General features: G+C 37.9%; 1 protein-coding gene across 5 annotated transcripts in view; it reads left to right on the top strand.

The window, feature by feature from the left end:
• Cntn3 (contactin 3) overlaps positions 1-22,763 on the top strand; it is a 373,191-nt gene that overhangs the window by 109,380 nt on the left and 241,048 nt on the right. For all 5 annotated transcript variants that reach the window (XM_006236968.5, XM_039108281.2, NM_019329.2 and 2 more), the window contains 1 exon segment: positions 1,425-1,551. In XM_006236968.5, coding sequence (XP_006237030.1) covers positions 1,425-1,551 — 127 coding nt within the window.

Below are 22,763 nucleotides of genomic sequence, written 5' to 3'. Positions count from 1 at the left end.
TCTCAGCCATGATTCACTCTTACCTCTCAAGAACCATGAGCCAAAGGAAACATTTTCTTTTCAGTTGCTCCGGTCATAGTATCTTATCACAAAAAGAGAAAAGTGACTGGTATACCACATAAAACAAAAACACAGGCAAGCTATGTTATGCACTATCTTCCAGAAGCCTAGGCCAGAATTAGGACACCAAATGTTTGCAGAAGAAACAAAGCTATGTCTTTACATGAGCCCTGCAGTAAGTTCTTCTAAACTGTATACATTGTGATTCCAAAATGTTGGGTGAAAGAGCTTATGTAACCTAACTATTCTTAGCTCAGCTTTCTCCTTTTGTATACCGGACAGAATGGAGTATCATGCTAAGAGCAGAATGATAATTAAATATTGCATCCGGGGGATGAGGATTCATCCCAATGCATAGTTACTGATGTGTCCTTCATAGTAATAATTATTGTGGTTTTCATGTTGTAAGTTTTTGATTTCCATTGTCCTGGCATTTGTTTCTATTTGTGATTTTACTGTTTGAAGAATAAAAGTGCAAGTTCTTCCTCTCAGAGGCTTTTGAAACTATTCAATCCCATTTTGGTTTTGTCTTACATTTGATGAACTCTCTTAGTCTTTGTGTTTATTTTGCCATCTCAAAATCAGGAGAAACTGCTCTTCCATTCGGCAGAGCATTCCACAAGAGAAGACTAAGGAGTTCTTTAAAAAAAATCTGTGAATTTGCTTTTAAAAATGTTCTAGCAATGGTTACACAATTCCAGTTGCATAACTGTTTCGTGATAGCATTCATTTTCTCCTTTCCCAACACCTGGTGCAATTAGAGCTTTGTTTTCATATGTGTGAATGTGACAGTTACCTCCAGAAAATGGTCCAGTTCTCCTAAAGTGGGAACACTTTTTGAAAGGCACTTAATCATTTCTGCATCCTTTTATGTCATTTGCTGTGAAGAATATGAATATCCCAGTGATCCCTGGGTATATTTTCATTGATCACTGCAAAATAAACACGAATAGGCAACCTTGAGTTGTGTGTATTCCTCAAATGCTGTGAGAAACGCGGTGGGTTTTCATTTCAGTTTAATTTTGCAAGATTTCTGGTAATGAGTTTATTCTTCAAAGAAAATGGGCCTAGACTGCATGGGCATTGTTGTGGCATGTAGACGCTATAGCTTTATTTACAGACTGAAATGGATTTATGACTATGGTGGCATTACTTGTGGATTCTTGCTTCTTGAGGAGTTTGCTCACTGTTGAGGACTGACAAATGCTCTTTATCAAAGCACCGTGTATACCATATGGTACTTGCTGAGAATTAGGGACACTTAAGAGTAAATGATAGCTGCTGTTAGTTATTTTCCTTTCTGGACTGCACCCTCTATAACACCGTTTATTTATTCTTGTTATTTTATTCCTCTACCTACACAGGTGAGCTTCTTTTGCAAGGCCCCGTGTTTGTCAAAGAGCCCAGCAACAGTATTTTCCCTGTTGGCTCGGAGGATAAAAAAATAACATTAAATTGTGAAGCAAGAGGCAACCCTTCTCCTCATTACAGGTACTGTGGGAAGGATGAGCATGTAAATAAATGTGACAGTTGTATTCAGTTTGCTTCAGTATACTCTGCCATGTAAAAGGGTGATACATAATGCTATGGCTTTGTGGTGTATTCAACAGAACTGACTCCAGGAGCACTTGAGTCTTTTAAGGCATCAGGTGTAGATTAAAGGAAAAACATCCGAGGGTTTATTAAATATGCTCCATCTTTTCACTGATTTATGGAATGATTTAACTTATAAAAGTTTACAGATTATAAGTTAAGTTATAACGATATCAAGAACACATCCATTAATAGTGTGAAATTTAGTGGTGTTTGATTCATGTTTATTTCTGTTCTTTTGTTTTCTTTCTTTTCCTTTTTTAAGTACTTTTTTTTCTTTGGTGATACTGGATATGTGTTTGGAAGCTTATTAAATATGGGGGAGTGAAATGCATTTTTAAAGTGCTTTAAATTATTTTGAAGAGAAAATCATCTCTTTTGTCAGATTTTTAAAAATCACCTTAAAATCCTTACTTTTAGTATTATGTAAAAACCTGTTCACTGAAACCTTCAGCTGTCACACACACACACACACACACACACACACACGCGCGCGCGCACACACACACACACACACACACACACACACACACGCGCGCGCGCGCACACACACACACACACAATCCAAAAGTTTAAAAGTGAAGACGAAAAGTTGAATTTTCACCTTAAGATTAAATGACAACATTGGGAAATGTATCAGGATTATTTGATGGGATGGGTATTTACTTGATTAAATATCAAAATATTAACAGTTTCTGCTCTTGGATACTAATGGTACTCAATTTAATGAAGAGATGAATTCTTTATAATTAGTAAACGATGCTTCCATAGAAGTGGCCGGGGTGGGGTATTTGAGACACCTTCAGAGCAGTATGCACCTCCACGTGCTTGTCAATATCTGCATCAATAGTATTTACCCAGTTCCTGTGCCTTGCAGAAGTCTCCTTCCTCCTATATAGCAACTCCAAAATCACCATTTATATCTTACTGAATCTCTGTTGTTCTCTGAAGCCATGTAAATAATAGGCTCTAACCAATCCTTGTTAAAGAGGGTCAGGCGAGCCTTAGAAAAAGACTTTTAGATTTATGCACCAGGAAGTAATCAAGGTTAGTCACTTCAATATGTTGAATGCGTACTTGTGGAGCATATACTGTGTACTTTCAAGAAAATATGCATTAAATATATACATTAACTGGTCTGAATAGGCAGAGTCAAGGATACAGCAAAGTCTTTACTTGCTTTCTACTTCTTACCATAGAAATACGAAAAGCATAAAGAAAACAGGAAATTGATTTTATGAGCTATTAAGATGAATTAGTTGTAGTGTATTCAACATCTGGAAATGCTTTCTCTTTGTGGGGGAAAATGAAAAGATTATTTGATGAAGATTCTATTCTAGAGGTTTCTCACACATTTCTAGGGATGTCTGACAACTTACAAAGACTACTTCTGTCCACAATACTGGAACACGTTTTTATACAGAGCTCTCAGTATGAGGAGGAATCCATGTGGTGATAAGCATATAGGTTATTTTCCTGTCATTGATGGAGTTGTATTGTCATATTTATCCTATGAGTTATTTCCTGATGAAAATATTTAGTGAAGAAACTCTCACTACACAAATGTTGTCACAGAGGAGTATATATCTAAATGAAAAGATTAATTATGTTTGTAGAATGTTATCAGATAGCCAGATGTCTTGAGATTAGAAACCTATAAATCTTTTGTACAAATTACGCCTTGTATACTAGGTATTCAGTGTGTTGTTGTGGAGTCTGAGTGTAAATATATTAATTGCATGTATAAAATTTTGTAGAACTTGTGTCAGTTTATAGTGACCCTTCTATTTTATGTTATACCCTGGAATGCCAATTGTGAATTTGGTTTGTTTCATTTCAAGAAAAATCTATAACTGAGAAGAGGAAATACACAGCTTTCATTGATTTGCTGATATAGTGTTTGATAAATGAAGAAATTTAACATGCTACATATTGTGTCAAAATCCTGAGTTGATAGCCAAATGGAACAGACACTTTTATCATAGCTTTAAAGATTTTCTGAACTGAAGATTTATAAACAATATGAAATCTCACCTTTGCTAAAGGTTTGTAATTTCTGAGATTTGAAAGCTAGAAACACAAGGGAGTTTCTTCATTCTGAGCTGCATTAGACCTTCCTATAATAACTCCAAAAGACCAAGGTTTCTGTTTTTGGTGCTGTCTACAGAAGAAATTGGTTGCACTTGAGTAGAAGGAATGTAGAGTAATGCAGGTCATACAGATGACTTTATCTATACCCCACAAAATTTGCTTGTAATGTTCAATTAAGAAATATACCTTATTATCATAGAATGACTCAGAAGAAAACATACTTGTTTCTCCTTGTTTTAACATTCTTTAGAAATTACAGTTTAGATTCAATATAATGGCAAAACTAATATTTTAATGAAGTAGTTAAGTAGTATTGTATATCATATAATTATAAACTGATAAGTAGACAAATAGGAAGCAAGATACTGAGCCAAGGAGGGAATGAGGGACTCCTATGAAATCACTGCTTGGAGGTGACCCAGTCATATTTCTGAAGATTCAGAACAAAGTTTAAGAATCTTAGGAGAGTTTGTCCTTTAAAAGCACAAAGACTCCTGGAGACTGGCGAAACTCGTCCCATGAGAGATCCTGTTCCAGTTATTTCCCCGTTGGGTAAAGATAACTCTTAATTGGTCATATTAGACATCCAAAAGTTCAGAGATTCTCATGAGAAATTACTCCTATAAAGGTCTAATTGAGAATTTTACTCTTTCTCTTACATTTCCCTGCCTACACCCTAAAGCCCACATTTAAAGGTTAATTAGTATTCAGTCTGACTGTAATTGCTGATGGTGCTGAAAAAGGTTACCTTAAGGATGTATGAATACTTAGTTTTTTAATGTAAAGGATTTTTCTCATTTCTTCTTTGGACTCCAAATGCCTAGTATTGGATGAAAATGTCCCCATGGAAGGTTCACTGTCATATCCATTGATACCTCCTGTACTTAAAGAACCATAGTAATAGGCTATATTGGAGTACACACACACACACACACACACACACACACACACACACACACACACAAATATCAGGCAAGTAACAAAGTCAAATGAAGTGGGACTGCCCATAGCATTTGTAGACTTATGGGGTAGTCACTGGGAATTCATAATTAAGCCAGAAACCTACCAGATGGATAGAGAAATAACTATAGTTTACAAGCTCCCCTGTTTAAGCATCAACTTGACTTTGTTTTTTATGCAAACTATGGACAGAAAAATAAAAAGTCCTAAGGCTGAATGTGGTCTTATCAATTCTATGTGCTTTTATCCTTTAGATCCATGGAAACATTCAACTTTAAATCAAGAAATTAAGTTAAAAATCCACTCTATCAGTCACATAAAATCCATTTCAAGTGTGTTGTGGGCATTCATAGCTAGTTGTTATAATTCTGGAGAGCATGGATGTCATATCTCTATTTCTAAAATATCCTATTTTACATCATAGATAGTCCGTAGCTACCCTGAGCTTTATAACTTGTTCTTACAGATGTCTCCAGTTTGGTTGCAGGAGAGTAAAGGGACTATCCTTCTTCTTTTTTTAATTGGATTTTTATTTTAATTTATATTTCAAATGCTATTCCCTTTCCCAGTTCCCAGAACATAAGCCTCCTAAACCATCCCCTCTCCTTCTATAAGAGTGTTCTCCTCCCCATCCACCCTCCTTCCCGCCCTGCCCCCTGACATTCTCCTACATTGGGGGTCCAACCTTGGCAGGACCAAGGGCTTCTCCTTCCATTGGTACCTAACAAGGCCATCCTCTGCTACATATGCAGCTGGAGCCTTGGGTCTGTCCATGTGTAGTCTTTGGGTAGTGGTTTAGTCCCTGGGAGCTCTGGTTGGTTGGCATTGTTGTTCTCATGGGGTTGCAAGCCCCTTCAGCTCTTTGAATCCTTTCACTAATTCATCCAACAGGGGTCCCGTTCTTGGTTCAGTGGTTTGCTGCAAGGATTTGCCTCTGTATTTGACATGCTCTGGCTGTATCTCTCAGGAGACATTTCTATCTGGTTCCTGTCAGCGTATACTTCTTAGCTTCATCAATCTTACCTAGTTTTGGTGGCTGTATACATACATACATACATCTCTATCTCTATCTCTATCTCTATCTCTATCTCTATCTCTATCTCTATCTCTATCTCTATCTCTATCTCTATCTATCTATCTATCTATCCATCTATCTATCTATCTATATATATATACATATATATATACATATATATATATATGGGGCACATGTAAGGCAAGCTCTAATTGGCTGTTACTTCACTCTCTGCACCAAACTTTGCCTCCATATCCCCTCCTATGAATATTTTGTTCCCCGCTTAAGAAGAAATGAAGCATCGTCATTTTGGTCATCCTTCTTCTTGAGCTTCATGTGGTCTGTGGATTGTATCTTGGGTAGTTCAAGCTTTTAGGCTAATATCCACTTATCAGTGAGTGCATACCATGTGTGTTTTACTGTAATTGGGTTACCTCATTTAGAATATTTTCTAGTTCAATCCATTTGCCTATGAATCTCATGATGTCCATGTTTTTGATAACTGAGTAGTACTCCATTGTGTAGATGTACCACATTTTTTTATCCATTCCTCTGTCGAAGGACATTTGGGTTCTTTCCAACTTCTGGCTATTATAAATAAGGTTGCTATGAGCATAGGGGAGCATGTGTCTTTGTTGTATGTTAGAGTCTCATTTAGGTATATGCCCAGGATGATATAACTGGGTCCTCAGGTAGTGCAATGTTCAATTTTCTGAGGAGCCTCCAGACTGATTTCCAGAGTGGTTGTACCAGTTTGCAATCCCATCAGCAATGGAGCAGTGTTCCTCTTTCGCCACATCCTTGCCAGCATCTGTTGTTGCCTGGGTTTTTTCTTATATCTTAGCCATTCTGACTGGTGTGAGGTGGAATCTAAGGGAATATCCTTCTTATTGAGCTCTTTCAAATAGGTGAGATATTTTAATGAAGTAAGGTGTGAGGAATCGTTAAAGTATAAACTCTAAGATTAATTTAGTCTCCACTTGGAGACTTGGAGTTTCCTTAAACAGGATTTCATGGGATGAATGTATACTCCATGTGTGCTTAAATTAGTGAAAGTCAACTAATTGTGCTTAGTATAAAAAGAAATGCAAACTAAAATAATACACTAAATTTTGCTCACCATTTATTCAATGAATGATGTAATGAAAGGAAGGTTTTTCTGCTCTTTGTATACACATATACACAGATCCTAAACAGTATCCTTTGTGTATCACTATATTGGTGTGTAGGAGTATCTGTATGATACATGATTGATATATAATCTATGTATGTACAGCTATAGTTCATTAAAGAGTATGAGTACACATGTGGTATTTATCATATAGCACATATGTAGTGTATATGCTATCTAAAAATTATTATCTAGCCAATCACATGATAAAAGGGATATTTTAAGTATAATTTAAGTCTATGTATTATGCCCCTGTGTAGTTTTTCTTATTATGTGATAGCTGGTGTCAAAATTACCTATTTTTATACCAAGGCACATAAGAGCTATCATTCTGTTATCATTGCTGCTAGTTTTCTACACTTGGATCCTGAAGCTCGGTTCTGTTTTATATCCTAAATTTTTCAGCTACAGAGCTTTGGTTCCTACATTGTAATTAGTCACTATCAGTATTGAAAATTAAATGAGTGGTTGCTAAATAGTAAAAATGTAATTATCTCCACACTTTCTGAGGCTAATAGTAGATAACTCATGCAAGGTGTGTTTGAAATAAAGGTGGGGGGGGGGCGCTGTACAACCATCCAGGCTACAAAGCCTTCTTGATAACCTTATCTCTTGACTATTTCTTGCAAGACTTCAGGTATCTCTGGCCCCTGAGATTCCTGTACTGCACAGGGAATTGTGACTGTGCCTGGCTATGGCACCTTGGTATCCCTGTACTACACCGGGAATTGTAATCCTGTTAAGTTGACACTCTCTCACTGTAATGATGTTTACTGTAGCTGTCAAGCCAACAGTAAGGGCTCACTTAGTGGCTGGAGAAAGGTCCATCATGAAACTGACAAGAAGAACAAAGAACTCAGAAGGAGATATTTCAGTATTGAAGAATGCCATAGGAAAACTTCAGCTTCAAAGTGCTAGGTAGTTGAATCTTTTCTATACATTACAGCTTGGATTATGTCTTATTTCTTGCCTCCATTTTAAGATAGTTTGCTTTGAGGTAACCAAGGTAGCTTCTATGAGTCAAAGCCCCCTGATATCCTCCCCACAATATCACCTTTCAAAAAGTATTCATCTTTCTCATAGTGTCATCAGTTGCTCCTGGTCATATCAGAAAAATGTGAAATAAAAACAAAGCCAGTATTGTGAGCAATCAATATTCACCAGGAACAGAAGAGTCAGCTTTTATACAGTAAAGGTATCATGTAATGCAATAAATCACCTGTTTTGCTTTTTGTTTGTTTGTTTTTAAGTAGAACGAGGAGAGAACATGTGAATAATGTTATTAAAATTAAATCAAATGAGTTACTTTTGTATGTGTAACCACTCAGGATCTGGGCATGGAAGTGTTCTTATTTCTTCTGGCAGAATCACAAGACAAGTAGCATGTTCAGAGGAGAATAAGGAAATTTGCCAGATAATTTAAAATTTGCACAAAGAAGGCAAATCTGCAGAAACATCACTTAACTCCTTAGAATAGTGTAAACACTGATGTATTTGAACTAGGTTATATAGGTTATAGCTACTTACAAGGAACATCTGTTTTCATTTGTTATACTACCAATGGGTACTATGTTTCTATGTGTGTGTGTGTGTGTATCTATGTTAATACTTAATGTTTGTTAAAGAAAGAGAGTCGGCATGATAAAGCACATTTTTACACACAATGTTTTTTTTTGACCAAAAAGCATAGCATCTCAACTTACCTCATTTCAATTATTGCTGAAGCCTAAATAGTTATTTTTGGATAAAGTATTGAATATGTAAATTCATACATTCATTCTTTCAAGGGCTGCAATTATTCTCATCACTTCAGTAAACACAGTAACAAACATTGCAATGAACACAAATGCATTTGCTTATTAACTCGAAAGCTGCTTCTAAAACCACAAATTGCTTCTGTGATTACACTACTAAATTTTCTGTCAAAGCCCAAATAAAGGATCGCCTGTTGATTTAACAAGTGCTTAGCACGGGCTTATTTCCCAAACACAACTCCAAACCCCAGAAGATTCTGGTGTTATTTGATTCTTTGTGCTTTGTTTTTTTCCTGTGGACCAAAATATAGAGTTCGTTTTTCTCCAACTTGTTATTTATGCTTGTATTTTGCTGACCCGATTTGGTGTGATAAAGTTGACATCTCAGAAGACAACTATTTAATGGTATCCACTGTGAGATTAATTATAACTTGGTATTATTTTTTAAACTACCCCAATAACATTTGCTTTATTATTCAGATCTGTTAGTTTTGGTGTCAAGGGATGACTTTGTAACCAAGTTGAATTGGCAGACTTCATTATCTTAAATCACAGTGACGGCAAAATATGTATGTTTGTACTCACTGTTATTAGATCATACCAGTGTGGTTCTATGTAAGAGGTAGTCATATCTAATGATGACATTGATTAGAAATGAATCATAAGTAGAACAGTGTATGAGACCAGTAGGTCGTGTCTTTGTCATTTGGCCTTGACCATAGGCAGGGAAGAGTACATGGAAACTAAGTTAGTTGAGGTGGTGTTAGATGTTAGAGTTTTAAGAACAGATATGATCAAAGTCAAAGAGGCTTTAACTTCTTACCTTGAAATGTTGAAAATGCAGGCTTTCATGCTTAATGTACTATTATATGAACTACATGCGCGTGCGCACACGTACACACACACACAGACACACACACACACACACACGTGTCATTTTCTCTTTTACATCCTCCCTACCCACCAGCTTGTTTATTACTTCAGAAGACAGTTTTGCACATATTTTCGCCTCTTGTAGTTTTAGGTTCTTGAATGTAACATCGGGAGTGTTTTAGCACTAGGTACTACACATTTCGAAATGATTGCTTATTCTGCATAACAAAATCACAGAGAACACTGTTCCCCATGTGCTCATCTGCCCTAAAGACTTGTCTTCATATGGTAATCTTCATTCCACTGCACCCCAGTATTGGATCAAGGTCAACCCCATTTTCTCACTGGCTTTATTTTCATCGCAGTTTTCCTGTTGTGTAGAGGAGGTAGAGACTTACAAAAAGTACATGAATCAAACATACACCTCCTCTAGAAATCTAGAACCTCTAAATTTACCTCCTCAAATAAGCTTTTCTAATATTTGCTCAGGTGCAAATTTCCACAAGGGTCTGGTTCAGGAGTGTTCTTCCACTGCGAATCAGTCGGCTCCTGATATGACAGGTAGTGAACTGTGTCACAATATGGATCATACAGAACAAATCCCAATCTATGCTCAGAATGAGCATTTGAACACTGAGGACTGGTAATAAATGTGTGAGATCATTCCAGAGTGTTTTAACATGATTATGCAGAAGTGCTTAATCCTATGACATTTACCACAAGCTAAAGAAACAAGGTTAGTCAGCTTCTGAAGCACAAGGTAAATGTTATATGATTGAAATTCCTCTGTGTGCAGTGCCAAGAGCTGTGCCTCCAGCTGCCTTTGCTGGATGTCCTTTGGCTGAGGCTTCCGGAATGCAGTCTGGGTATGCAAACAAGATTCTGATACTAGAGTATTATTTTAATATTCTGACCAGAGAAGAAATTGGAAAGATTTTACAAAAAACTATGAATTTGCAATACCGAAAAACTATATCACATTTTACAAACTTCTGAAATCTGTGACCTTAATATATAATGTGACTGTCATAGTTCATTTTCAGATGTGCCCACTCTTTAGACTTTGAAATTCATTGAGATTTGAAGTTCACACTTTAACCAAGCAAGTAAAAATCTGTACAATAAGAACTTCAAGACTCTGAAGAAAGAAATTGAAGAAGACCTCAGAAGATGGAAAGATCTCCCATGCTCATGGATTGGCAGGATTAATATAGTAAAAATGGTCATTTTACCAAAAGTGATCTACAGATTCAATGCAATCCCCATCAAAATGCCAATCCAATTCTTCAAAGAGTTAGACAGAACAATTTGCAAATTCATCTGGAATAACAAAAAACCCAAGATAGCTAAAACTATTCTCAACAGTAAAAGGACTTCAGGGGGAATCACTATCCCTGAACTCAAGCAGTATTACAGAGAAATAGTGATAAAAACTGCACGGTATTGGTACAGAGACAGACAGATAGACCAATGGAACAGAATTGAAGACCCAGAAATGAACCCACACACTTATGGGCACTTGATTTTTGACAAAGGAGCCAAAACGATCCAATGGAAAAAAGATAGCATTTTCAGCAAATGGTGCTGGTTCAACTGGAGGTCAACATGTAGAAGAATGCAGATTGATCCATGCTTATCACCCTGTACAAAGCTTAAGTACAAGTGGATCAAGGACCTCCACATCAAAGCAGATACACTCAAACTAATAGAAGAAAAACTAGGGAAGCATCTGGAACACATGGGCACTGGAAAAAATTTCCTGAACAAAACACCAATGGCTTATGCTCTAAGATCAAGAATCGACAAATGGGATCTCATAAAACTGCAAAGCTTCTGTAAGGCAAAGGACACTGTGGTTAGGACAAAACGGCAACCAACAGATTGGGAAAAGATCTTTACCAATCCTACAACAGATAGAGGCCTGATATCCAAAATATACAAGGAACTCAAGAAGTTAGACCGCAGGGAGACAAATAACCCTATTAAAAAATGGGGTTCAGAGCTAAACAAAGAATTCACAGCTGGGGAATGCCAAATGGCTGAGAAACACCTAAAGAAATGTTCAACATCTTTAGCCATAAGGGAAATGCAAATCAAAACAACCCTGAGATTTCACCTCACACCAGTGAGAATGGCTAAGATCAAAAACTCAGGTGACAGCAGATGCTGGCGAGGATGCGGAGAAAGAGGAACACTCCTCCATTGTTGGTGGGATTGCAGACTGGTACAACCATTCTGGAAATCAGTCTGGAGGTTCCTCAGAAAATTGGACATTGAACTGCCTGAGGATTCAGCTATACCTCTCTTGGGCATATACCCAAAAGATGCCCCAACATATAAAAAAGACACGTGCTCCACTATGTTCATCGCAGCCTTATTTATAATAGCCAGCAGCTGGAAAGAACCCAGATGCCCTTCAACAGAGGAATGGATACAGAAAATGTGGTACATCTACACAATGGAATATTACTCAGCTATCAAAAACAACGACTTTATGAAATTCGTAGGCAAATGGTTGGAACTGGAAAATATCATCCTGAGTGAGCTAACCCAATCACAGAAAAACACACATGGTATGCACTCATTGATAAGTGGTTATTAGCCCAAATGCTTGAATTACCCTAGATGCCTAGAACAAATGAAACTCAAGACGGATGATCAAAATGTGAATGCTTCACTCCTTCTTTAAAAGGGGAACAAGAATACCCTTGGCAGGGAATAGAGAGGCAAAGATTAAAACAGACACAGAAGGAACACCCATTCAGAGCCTGCCCCACATGTGGTCCATACATATACAGCCACCCAATTAGACAAGATGGATGAAGCAAATAAGTGCAGACAGACAGGAGCCGGATGTAGATCGTTCCTGAGAGACACAGCCAGAATACAGCAAATACAGAGGCGAATGCCAGCAGCAAACCACTGAACTGAGAATAGAACCCCCGTTGAAGGAATCAGAGAAAGAACTGGAAGAGCTTGAAGGGGCTCGAGACCCCTTATGAACAACGCCAAGCAACTAGAGCTTCCAGGGACTAAGCCACTACCTAAAGACTATACATGGACTGACCCTGGACTCTGACCTCTTAGGTAGCAACGAATATCCTAGTAAGACCACCAGTGGAAGGGGAAGCCCTGGGTCCTGCTAAGACTGAACCCCCAGTGATCGTGATTGTTGGGAGGAGGGTTGCAATGGGGGGAGGGTGGGGAGGGGAATATCCATAAAGGAGGGGAGGGGGAGGGATTAGGGGGATATTTGCCTGGAAACCGGGAAAGGGAATAACACTCAAAATGTAAATAAGAAATACTCAAGTTAATAAAAAAAACATACAAGTGAGTTTAAAATCTTGCAAAAAATAATAATATTTAAATTAAATTTAAAGTATTTTTCAACCCTCCTTTGTAGCCTAGTGCAAGTTTGGACATACAGGCCAGTTTTCTGTATTGTTCTGAAGTCAGAAAAATGAGATTGGAATTTTCAGCAGATAATATGAATCTGGCTTACAGATGTATTTGGCCGAATACTTTACTAAGAAGGAACTTTCATGTCTTAGGTCTCCTAGTTAGTTTGTTTTTAATGATGTCCCTCTCTGTGTGTACTTCTGTGAATTTGTGTGCACCATCTCTATGGAGGGCTGACAGAAGCCAGACTAGAGTTTCAACTTCCCGGGAACTGGAGTTATAGTCAATTTAGAGCTGCCTAACGTAGGTACTGGGAACAGAACCTGAGTCCTCAGCCAGAGCAACCATTGCTAATATCCACTGAGCCATTTTCCCTGCCCCAAGTTTATTTCTTACCAAGATGAAAATATGAAACATACGTAGAAATAAGTCCATAATATAAATATTTTGCCTCAAGATCCTGGGACATGTTTTTATTTCTCAGAATAAAGTAGTTTTTGGAATTCTAGTCCCAGACCTAACTTACATATTTCAGAGTTGAAATAAAAAAATAACTCTTTTGAATAAATACAACTTTCAGCAAGTGAAGAGAAACATCAATATTTAATAAGATACTGTGGTAGTTTTCTATCACCAGGGGAGGAGCTCCATTGAGTGACGGATTTAGTGTCTAGAAGGAGAAAACTAATTATGTTTTGTGAAGATTAACATCCTTCAATATAACTCAAGAATGCCTTACATCTGAGGTGTGTTTGTGGAAGTCCTGTAGCAGAGGCATATTTAGAAGTGATGAAGTCTTACTTTTGTGCATAGTAAAGGATCTAAGCAATTGTGTCTGTATGATAAAAAATAAGGTAAAGGAAGTATGAAACATTAATACATAATAGAACAATCTTTCTAGCTTTGCTTCTTTACTTGAAGCTCAGCAATGGTAGCTTTTAGACTGTAGACACTTACTGAAATAAAGTATTGGCACAAACATTTTATGACCCCTTAAATCTCTCAACCTATTAAATAGGCAAGTGGAAATGATTCTCGACATTTTTATTTATTTTTTACAATTTTCCACACAGCTATTGAACCTTTATTATTCATTAGCTAAACATAAAAAACATAGTTTTTAAATGAAGCCATTAGGTACACTTAGGTCTGAAATATACTACAGCCTCAGCTATAAGACTGCTTTCCCCTTTACAAATTGTATTTCACAGGTAATAAAAACATATATATGGCTGGGAGATAGCTCAGACAATAAAGTGGTTGCCTTACAGGAAAGAGACTCTGAGTTAGGTGCCCCAATCTCATTTACATACTCTAGAAAGTTAGAGTTCCTTGCCCTCCTAGTGTAGGGGAGGCAGAGCCATTTGGTTCCCTGTGGCTCCCTGGTGGGGTGGCTTATCCCACTTGGCAAGAGCAAACTGGGAGAAGTGAAAGACTTTTCTTTTTTTCTTTTTTTCTTTTTTCTTTTCTTTCTTTCTTTCTTTCTTTTTTTTTTTTTTGCCTTAAATTTTTTTCATCTTTATCAAGTTGGGTATTTCTTATTTACATTTTGAATGTTATTCCCTTTCCCGGTTTCCATGCCAACATCCCCCCAACCCCTCCCCTTCCCCTTCTATATGGGTGTTCCCCTCCCCATCCTCTGCCCATTGCTGCCCTCCTCCCAAGAATCCTGGCTGGGGGTCCGGCCTTGGCAAGACCAAGGACTTCCCCTTCCTCTGGTGTCTTTACTAGGATATTCATTGCTACCTATGCAGTTGGAGCCCAGGGTCAGTCTATGTAGTGTCTTAGTCCCTGGAAGATCTGATTGGTTGGCATTGTTGTTCATATAGGGTCTCAAGCCCCTTCAGATCTTTCAGTCTTTTCTCTGATTCCTTCAACGGGGGTCCCATTCTCAGTTCAGTTGTTTGCTGCTGGCATTCGCCTATGTATTTGCTGTATTCTGGCTGTGGAGAAACTGTTTTCTGTTTCTTATTTTTTATTTTTGGTTGCCAACCAGCGTTCTCCTCTGGTCTCTATGTACATTGTATATTTAAATCTCTGTGCATAGACCCCATGTGCCATGCTCATGTGTGCAGTCATGTGCATATGCACACACACACGGAGTGGGGAGAGAGCAAATACAATTAGTCACTGTCTGTCATTTAAAAGTTTATAAAATCAAGTGTACCTCTCTAATTCCAGTTTAGACACGTTTTCTCTGTTCAGTCACATTGAGCTGATTCATAGCTGACAAACCATATTTACCACAAGAATTAAACCCACTTACTTGATTTACTATCAGGTCTCCACTTCACAAGCCAAGTCTAGCATGTGTTTCATCCTCCTTTTGTTAACTTCTCAGGGAAGGCACAAATGTTGAAACCGTATGTGAAGTCAATCTGTTCCACATGAGAGGAGATGACCAGAAGGGTGGAATGAAGTAGGCGATGTACAACCAGCAGGTGCTTACTGGGAGCAGAACAGTAAGAAAGCTCACGGGCAGAGGGTCGTAAGGCTATAACAGGAGCCATTTCCTGTGTTGGCAGTGGTATCTGCCTTCAGAATAATGCCACAGCCTGTCACCATTGCATATACTTGTCTAAGCAAAACCAGCTGGAAACTTGGGACTTTACTTCTTTTACATGTAAAAGATTTACGTTCAGACAAGTTGGAAATTTTTCTCATTTTCACTAAACTAGAGGAGGATCAGTCTTGTTAGGAATAGATATTGAAATGCAGAAAAATAACGTGATTCAAACTATTTTGGCAAATTATTTTTGGCATAGCTTTTCAAAAGCAAGCAAGCAAGCACATCCAACTGGATGGCCATTGGGTTTTTAACCTTCATGCTCGGCATCCTGCACCAACCATGACAGATCAGAGCTCTGCTTCATGTTTGTGCTGTAGTTTGCTAATTCAAAACAGCACAGTTACAAGGGAAAGAGCTATTTTGAAAGTATTATTTTCATTTCAAAAACAACAAAAACAAAATGCTGACTTCGATTTTATTCAATAAAATTCTCATAAACTAAATCCAAGAACACATCAAAATGATCATCCATAATGATCAAGTAGGCTTCATCCCAGCGATGCTGTGATGGTTCAATATAGAGAAATCCATCAATGTGATCCACTATATAAGCAAACTCAAAGAAAAATACCACATGGTCATCTCATTAGATGCTGAGAAAGCATTTGACAAAATTTAACACTCCTTCATGTTAAAAGTCTTGGAAAGATCAGGAACTCTAGGACTATACCTAAACGCAGTAAAAGCCATATACAGCAAACAAGTAGCCAACATCAAACTAAATGGAGAGAAACTTGAAGCAATCCCACTAAAATCAGGGACTAGACAAGGCTGCCCACTCCCTCCCTACTTATTCAATATAGTACTTGAAGTCCTAGCCAGAGCAATCAGACAACAAAAGAAGGTCAAAGGGATACAAATTGGAAAGGAAAGAGTAAAATTATAACTATTTGCAGATGATATGATTCTATAATTAAGTGACCCCAAAAGGTTCACAAGAAAACTACTAACCCTGATACACAACTTCAGCAACATGGCTGGATATAAAATTAACTCAAGCAAATCAGTAGCCTTCCTCTACTTAAAGGATAAACAGGCTGAGAAAGAAATTAGGGAAATGACATCCTTCACAATAGTGGCAAATAATATAAAATACCTCGGTGTGACTCTAATCAAGCAAATAAAAAAAATCTGTATGACAAGAACTTCAAGTCTCTGAAGAAAGAAATTGAAGAAGTTTGCGGATGACGGAAAGATCTCCCATGCTCATGAATTGGTAGGATTAATATTGTAAAAATGGCCATTTTCCCAAAAGCAATCAACAGGTGTAATGCAATCCCAATCAAAATTTCAACTCAATACTCATAGTTAGAAAGAGCAGTTTGCAGTTTCCCAATTCATTTGGAATAACAACAACAACAACAACAACAACAACAACAACAACAACAACAAAAAACCAAACCAAAAACCAAAAAACAAAAAAACAAAAAAACAAAAAACTCCACAAAAACAGGATACTGAAAACTATCGTCAACAATAAAAGAACTTCTGGGGGAATCACCATCCCTGACCTCAAGCTGTATGACAGAGCAGTAATGATAAAAACTACCTGGCTTTGGTACAGAGACAGGCAGGTAGATCAATGGAATAGAATTGAAGACACAAAAATGAACCCACACACCCATGGTCACTTGATCTTTGACAAAGGTACTAAAACAATCCAGTGGAAAAAAATATAGTATTTTCAACAAATGGTGCTGGTTTAACTGGAGGTCAGCATGTAGAAGAATGAAAATCAATCCATTCTTATCACCCTCTATAAAACTCAAGTTCAAGTGGATCAAATACCCTCACATAATACCAGATACACTTAAACTAACAGAAGAAAAAATGGGGAAGAACTCAGTCACATTGGCATTGGGGAACATTTTGTGAACAGAACACCAGTAGCTTATGCTCTAAGATGATGAACCAACAAATGGGACCTCATAAAATTTCAAAGCTTCTATAAGGCAAAGGGCACTGTCATTAGGACAAAATGGCAAAACAACATATTGGGAAAATATCTTTATCAATCTTACATCTGATAGAGGACTAATATTCAATATAAACAAAGTACTCAAGAACTTAGACTCCAAAGAATCAAATAATCAACCCTATTAAAAATGGGGTACAGAGTTAAGCAAAGAATTCTCAACTGAGGAATGTTGAATGGCTGAGAAGCACCTAAGGAAATATTCAACATCCTTTGTCATCAGGGAAATGTAAATCAAAACAACTCTCTGGTGGTTCCAACTGGTGATGGAAACCTCACACCAGTCAGAATGGCCAAGATCAAAACTCAGGGGACAATAGATTCTGGCATGTATGTGGAGAAATAGGAACACTCCTCCATTGTTGGTGGAATTACAAGCTAGTACAACCACTCTGGAATTCAGTCTGGATGTTCTTCAGAAAATTAGACATTATTACTACCTGAGGACCCAACTATACCACTCCTGATTATATACCCAAAGTATGCTCCAACATTCAACAACGACACATGCTCCATGTATGTGCATAGCAGCCTTATTTATAGTAGCCAAAATGTGCAAAGAACTCAGATGTTCCTCAACAGAAGAATGGATACAGGAAGTTTGCTCATTGGAGTACTACTCAGCTATTAAAAACAATGACTCCATGAAATTCATAGACAAATGGATAGATCTAGAAAATATCATCCTGAGTGAGGTAACCCAGTCACAAAAAACACACATGGTATGCACTCATTGATAAGTGGATATTAGCCCAAAAGCTCGAACTACCCAATATACAATCCACAGATCACTTGAAGTTTAAGAAGATTGACCAAAGTGTGGATGCTTCAGTCCTTCTTGGAAGGGGAAACATAAATATTCCTAGGAGAAACTATTGAGTAAAAGTTTGGTGCAGAGATTAAAGAAAATTAAATCCAGAAACTGCCCCACTATACATATACCCAGCTCATATACATACAGCCACCAAACCCAGACAATATGGCTGATGCCAGGAAGTATATGCTGACAGGAGTCTGATACACCTGTCTCCTGAGAGTCTTTGCCACAGCATGACAAATACAGAGACAAATGCTGGCAGCCAATCAATGAACTGAGAACTGGGTCACCACTGGAGAAATTAGAAAAAGAATTGAAGGAGCTGAAGGGGTTTACAACCCCATAAGAACAGCAATACCAACCAACCAGAGCTCCCAGGAACTAAACCACCATCCAAAGAGTACATATGGACAGACCCATGGCTCTAGCTTCATATGTAGTAGAGGATGGCTTTGTTTGGCATTGATGGGAGGAGAAACCCTTGGTCTTGCCAAGGCTTGATGCCCCAGTGTAGGAAAATGTCAGGACAGGAAAATGGGAAGGAGTGGGTGGGTGGATGGGTGAGGGAACACCCTCACAGAAGGAGTAGGATGGGGAATGGGACTGGGTTTATGAATGGGAAACTGAAAAAAGGATCCTATGATGGATTGAATGCAGGATCTTCCTTTTCTGTGACAAGATGGCCTACGGAACATCCCTCCTATAAGTTTTTGTTCCTTCTGTTTCCAGAAGCAAAGGGATTGAGATATTTGAAATGTAAATAAAATATCCAATATAAAAGATGGTATTTTCCTTGTCCTTTTTCATACTTTGATTGAAAATACTTCATTTTCTTACATTTACTTCAACATTCCCATTTTACAATACAAATTCTGTTTTTTTTTTCACATTCAACTAACAGTGCCTGACATTCCAGTACCTGAGCTACTCACAGGAACATTCTAGTATATAGCAGGGGCTTTTCATCTGATAACTGTTTTTGCTAACTCTCCTATGTATGGGATCATATGGCATTCAATTGTAGTCAGGACTTTAGGGAGGTCATGACCAAGGCTACTACTCATTTCTATTTTAAAACCACATTCCCAGGTTTCCAGCTAACTCATTGGGTAAAGGAATTAGTCCCTTCAGAGAATTTATGATAGTGACACCATGAGCCCTGCTATTAGGAATCCAATTTCAACACTGTCTACCTGTCATCACACAGATTCTTCGATTTACTGCTACCATCTTGTCTAGGGCTAGTCTGTTTTCTGTGTAAATCTGCCAGTGGTACCCAGTTGGTCTGCTATAGACTTGTAATCTACAAACCTCTGGTGGTCATAATATAGGTTTTATACATACATACATACATACATACATACATACATACATACATACATACACACACACTCACACACAAAGGAAGGGGAAGGGAAGAGGTGGGGAGATAGATAGATGGATGGATAGATAGATAGAGAGATAGAGAGATAGATAGATACCCTAGTATACACTTGTACATTTTGTGTATAATTGTAATGCATATATATGTATATAATTATACACTTCAGTTGCAGTAGACTATTAGAGTAGCACTGACTCAAATACTACTTGATTCCTGCATTTAATTCATTAGGAAATTCTTATGATACTCCTGTTGAATCTATACAAATAATGTGGGTCAACTGTCTCTCCTGGAGACATGAGATCACTTTTTTGAGGAGATAACTGAGGTGGAACATAGAGAGTTTGGGAGATGGAGGAGAGAAAAAATAGCTAATTGGACCAAAGTACATATCCCACTCTAACTGGCTGATATGACTTTACTAAAGGTCCACCATAGTATCACCACAATGTCCTGGCAGTGCTAATATTTTGCATTGTTGCATCTACTCTAAGACACGGAGGCCCTTATATGAAAAACATCACACCCAAGCATTCACATTTTTCCCTGCTTCTTTAGAATCAAGAGGTGTAATTATTTCTTTCCAAAGAAAAGAGAATAGTTGGGGGTGAGGGTTATATCAATTCCTTTGTTTCTGGAAACAGAAGGGACAAAGAATTATAGGAGGGATTTTCCCTAGGACATCTTGTCACAGAAGAGGAAGATTCTGCATTCATTCCATCATAGGATCTGAGATCTACCCGAATAGTAAGGATCATTCTCAAATGACCTCCCTGACATACAGAACTATCAGTCACTCTTGCTTAATGCAATAGCAGAATTCTTGACCCATTTCAGCCATGCACTTGACTATTTTATCAGTGAGTCTGTTCCCTGGGCTCCAAAGTTATGCCTTCTTTGGTACCCAGGAACGCATATCACTATAATTCACTCATAAGGCTTCAATTCCTGGTCAACTAATTATTTGTATCATTTGTAGAGTTTTCACAAGGCATGAACATTTGCAGGTATGCCAGAAAAATACACATACCTTCCCCACCTTTACACTCAAGTTTTCAAGGCAAATAAATCATATCCATACCGATCAGTTATTTGTCAGTTGTTCAAATTCAATAATTTTTTATTGAATCTCATCAATCACAGAGTACCCATGATGTCTTCTCCCTTGAATTTCTATGAAGAATCTTTCTGTAACTTGTTGGGTCCCTGAGAAAACAGAGTTTCTCACAGATTTTTGGAAGACCTTGGTTTGGTATAGAAGGCACAGAAGGAGTCCCTCCATTTAGGAACTCAACAAGGTTTAAATAGTTGTCAGTGGCTAGAATTAAATATCTTTCTCTGAGAGAAAAGCTTCATATTTTGGAATTCTAAAGCCTGTTAAACACCTCCCAGCCTTTTGCTGTAGGAGTGTTGTTACTTGCTGAGGAATACTTATAATTAGACAACCAGCAAAGGTTAACTAATGCCTCTTCTGTGTAAGGAAGGTAGTGGTCAGTTCCTGATCAAATGTATTTCGTCTCCTTGAAATGGGATCTAATAGTTTAAACACATATGCTATCATCTGCCTTTTCCCCTATGATCCCAAGTGAGTGGCTTCAGAAAAATATCATTGTCCACACTTGGAAAATGAATGGACTTGTCTAAAGAGATCAAGGCCAACAATTATTAACTTTTGGTTTAAGATTTCAACAGCTTGAAATTCTTTTACCGCCCACAGAAGACCTGGCTCCTCATCTCGGAATATCTCATTATGGCCTTTAGTTTGGGTAGTGTAAGAGTCAAACCAACGTTTATAAAACCCCATTGAGGGCAAGAATGTTCTAAGTTCCCTTGGTTTGGGAGGGTGTGGTATTAATTACACCACTCTTTAGGGCATAACTTTCAACTCTCTTCACTAACCAGCTGATATAGTTTATTTCTTTTCCCGCAAAGTGTAACTTATGTTTAGAAACTCTGAGACCCCCTTCCACCCAAGTAATAAGGCTATTGTCAATTTAATAATTTCATTCCCAAGACAAATAAATCATTCATGTGTACGAGGGTCCTAATTTCTGAAGAACGAGGGAAAATTTCTAATTTCTTCTAAATTTTGGCTAAACAAATTAGGGGACTCAGAGAACCTTTGAAGTAGAAAAGTTTGTCTTTGCTGTTTCTCTCTCTCTCTCTCTCTCTCTCTCTCTCTGTCTCTCTCTCTGTCTCTCTCTCTCTGTCTCTCTCTCTCTCTCTCTTTCTCTCTGCTTTTTGTCTCTGGATTTTCCACCTTTTGAGGCAAATATACTTTTGTTCTCTTCTGCTAAGGGACAGTCTTAGAGGGCTTCATTGAGGTCAGTCATATTGAATCCCTTGTGGTCATAAGGGACTTTTAGAAATGTTGACTAAAGGCTTAGGAACTCTGGGTGCCTGATAAGGACAATCAGATATACTGTCCACTTGGGAGTAGCCTAAGTCTTATTCTTTTTTCTTAAAAGGAGCATTGTATAGAGGGACATTAAAGGTCTAAAGTGTTTCTTCTAAGGAAGACCATTTATAGTTGGCATCTAATCAGTTTTCCCTACCTGAGGAATGGGATACTGTTTCCTCTTAACTACATCCCCAAGGCTTTAAGACCGATCAGAGTCAGAGTAATCTGCAGCACACTCTATGTTTTCTTGTCCGTCTCAGACGGACAAGATTTCTCTGATCTTCTGTACTGAACTTGGGAGCTGTAAAGACACATAGAGTTCAACATTAACTATTGTAAGTCCTGCCCCCAACTGAGTCATTTGGCTTCTTCCTGCCTCCGGGATGAGAAACAATTGGATGCATGTGTCCCTCTTTTGTATACAAGCACATAACTTTCTATTATAGGAACCCTGAAACAACACCCTCCACTCCCAGAACTTGCAGGTCTTCTCTTAAAAGAGATCTATGAGATGGGAAAGACAGGGAAGAGAGTTGCCCCAACATCTCCATCTGTGATACCATTTACAAATTTATCAAAGGACCTTGGTGAGATCCTCCTAGATAAGAGGGAATCTGCCCCTTCCTTACTCATTGAAGCTCCAGCCAAATATGTAGCAGAGGATGACATTGTCTGCATGAATAGGAGAGACCCTTGGTCCT

This window comes from Rattus norvegicus, chromosome 4 (assembly GCF_036323735.1).
Source record: "Rattus norvegicus strain BN/NHsdMcwi chromosome 4, GRCr8, whole genome shotgun sequence".
In the NCBI taxonomy this organism is placed as follows: Eukaryota; Metazoa; Chordata; class Mammalia; order Rodentia; family Muridae; genus Rattus; species Rattus norvegicus.
Note: the sequence above shows the minus strand (reverse complement) of the source record. Positions and strands in the feature narration are given on the sequence as shown.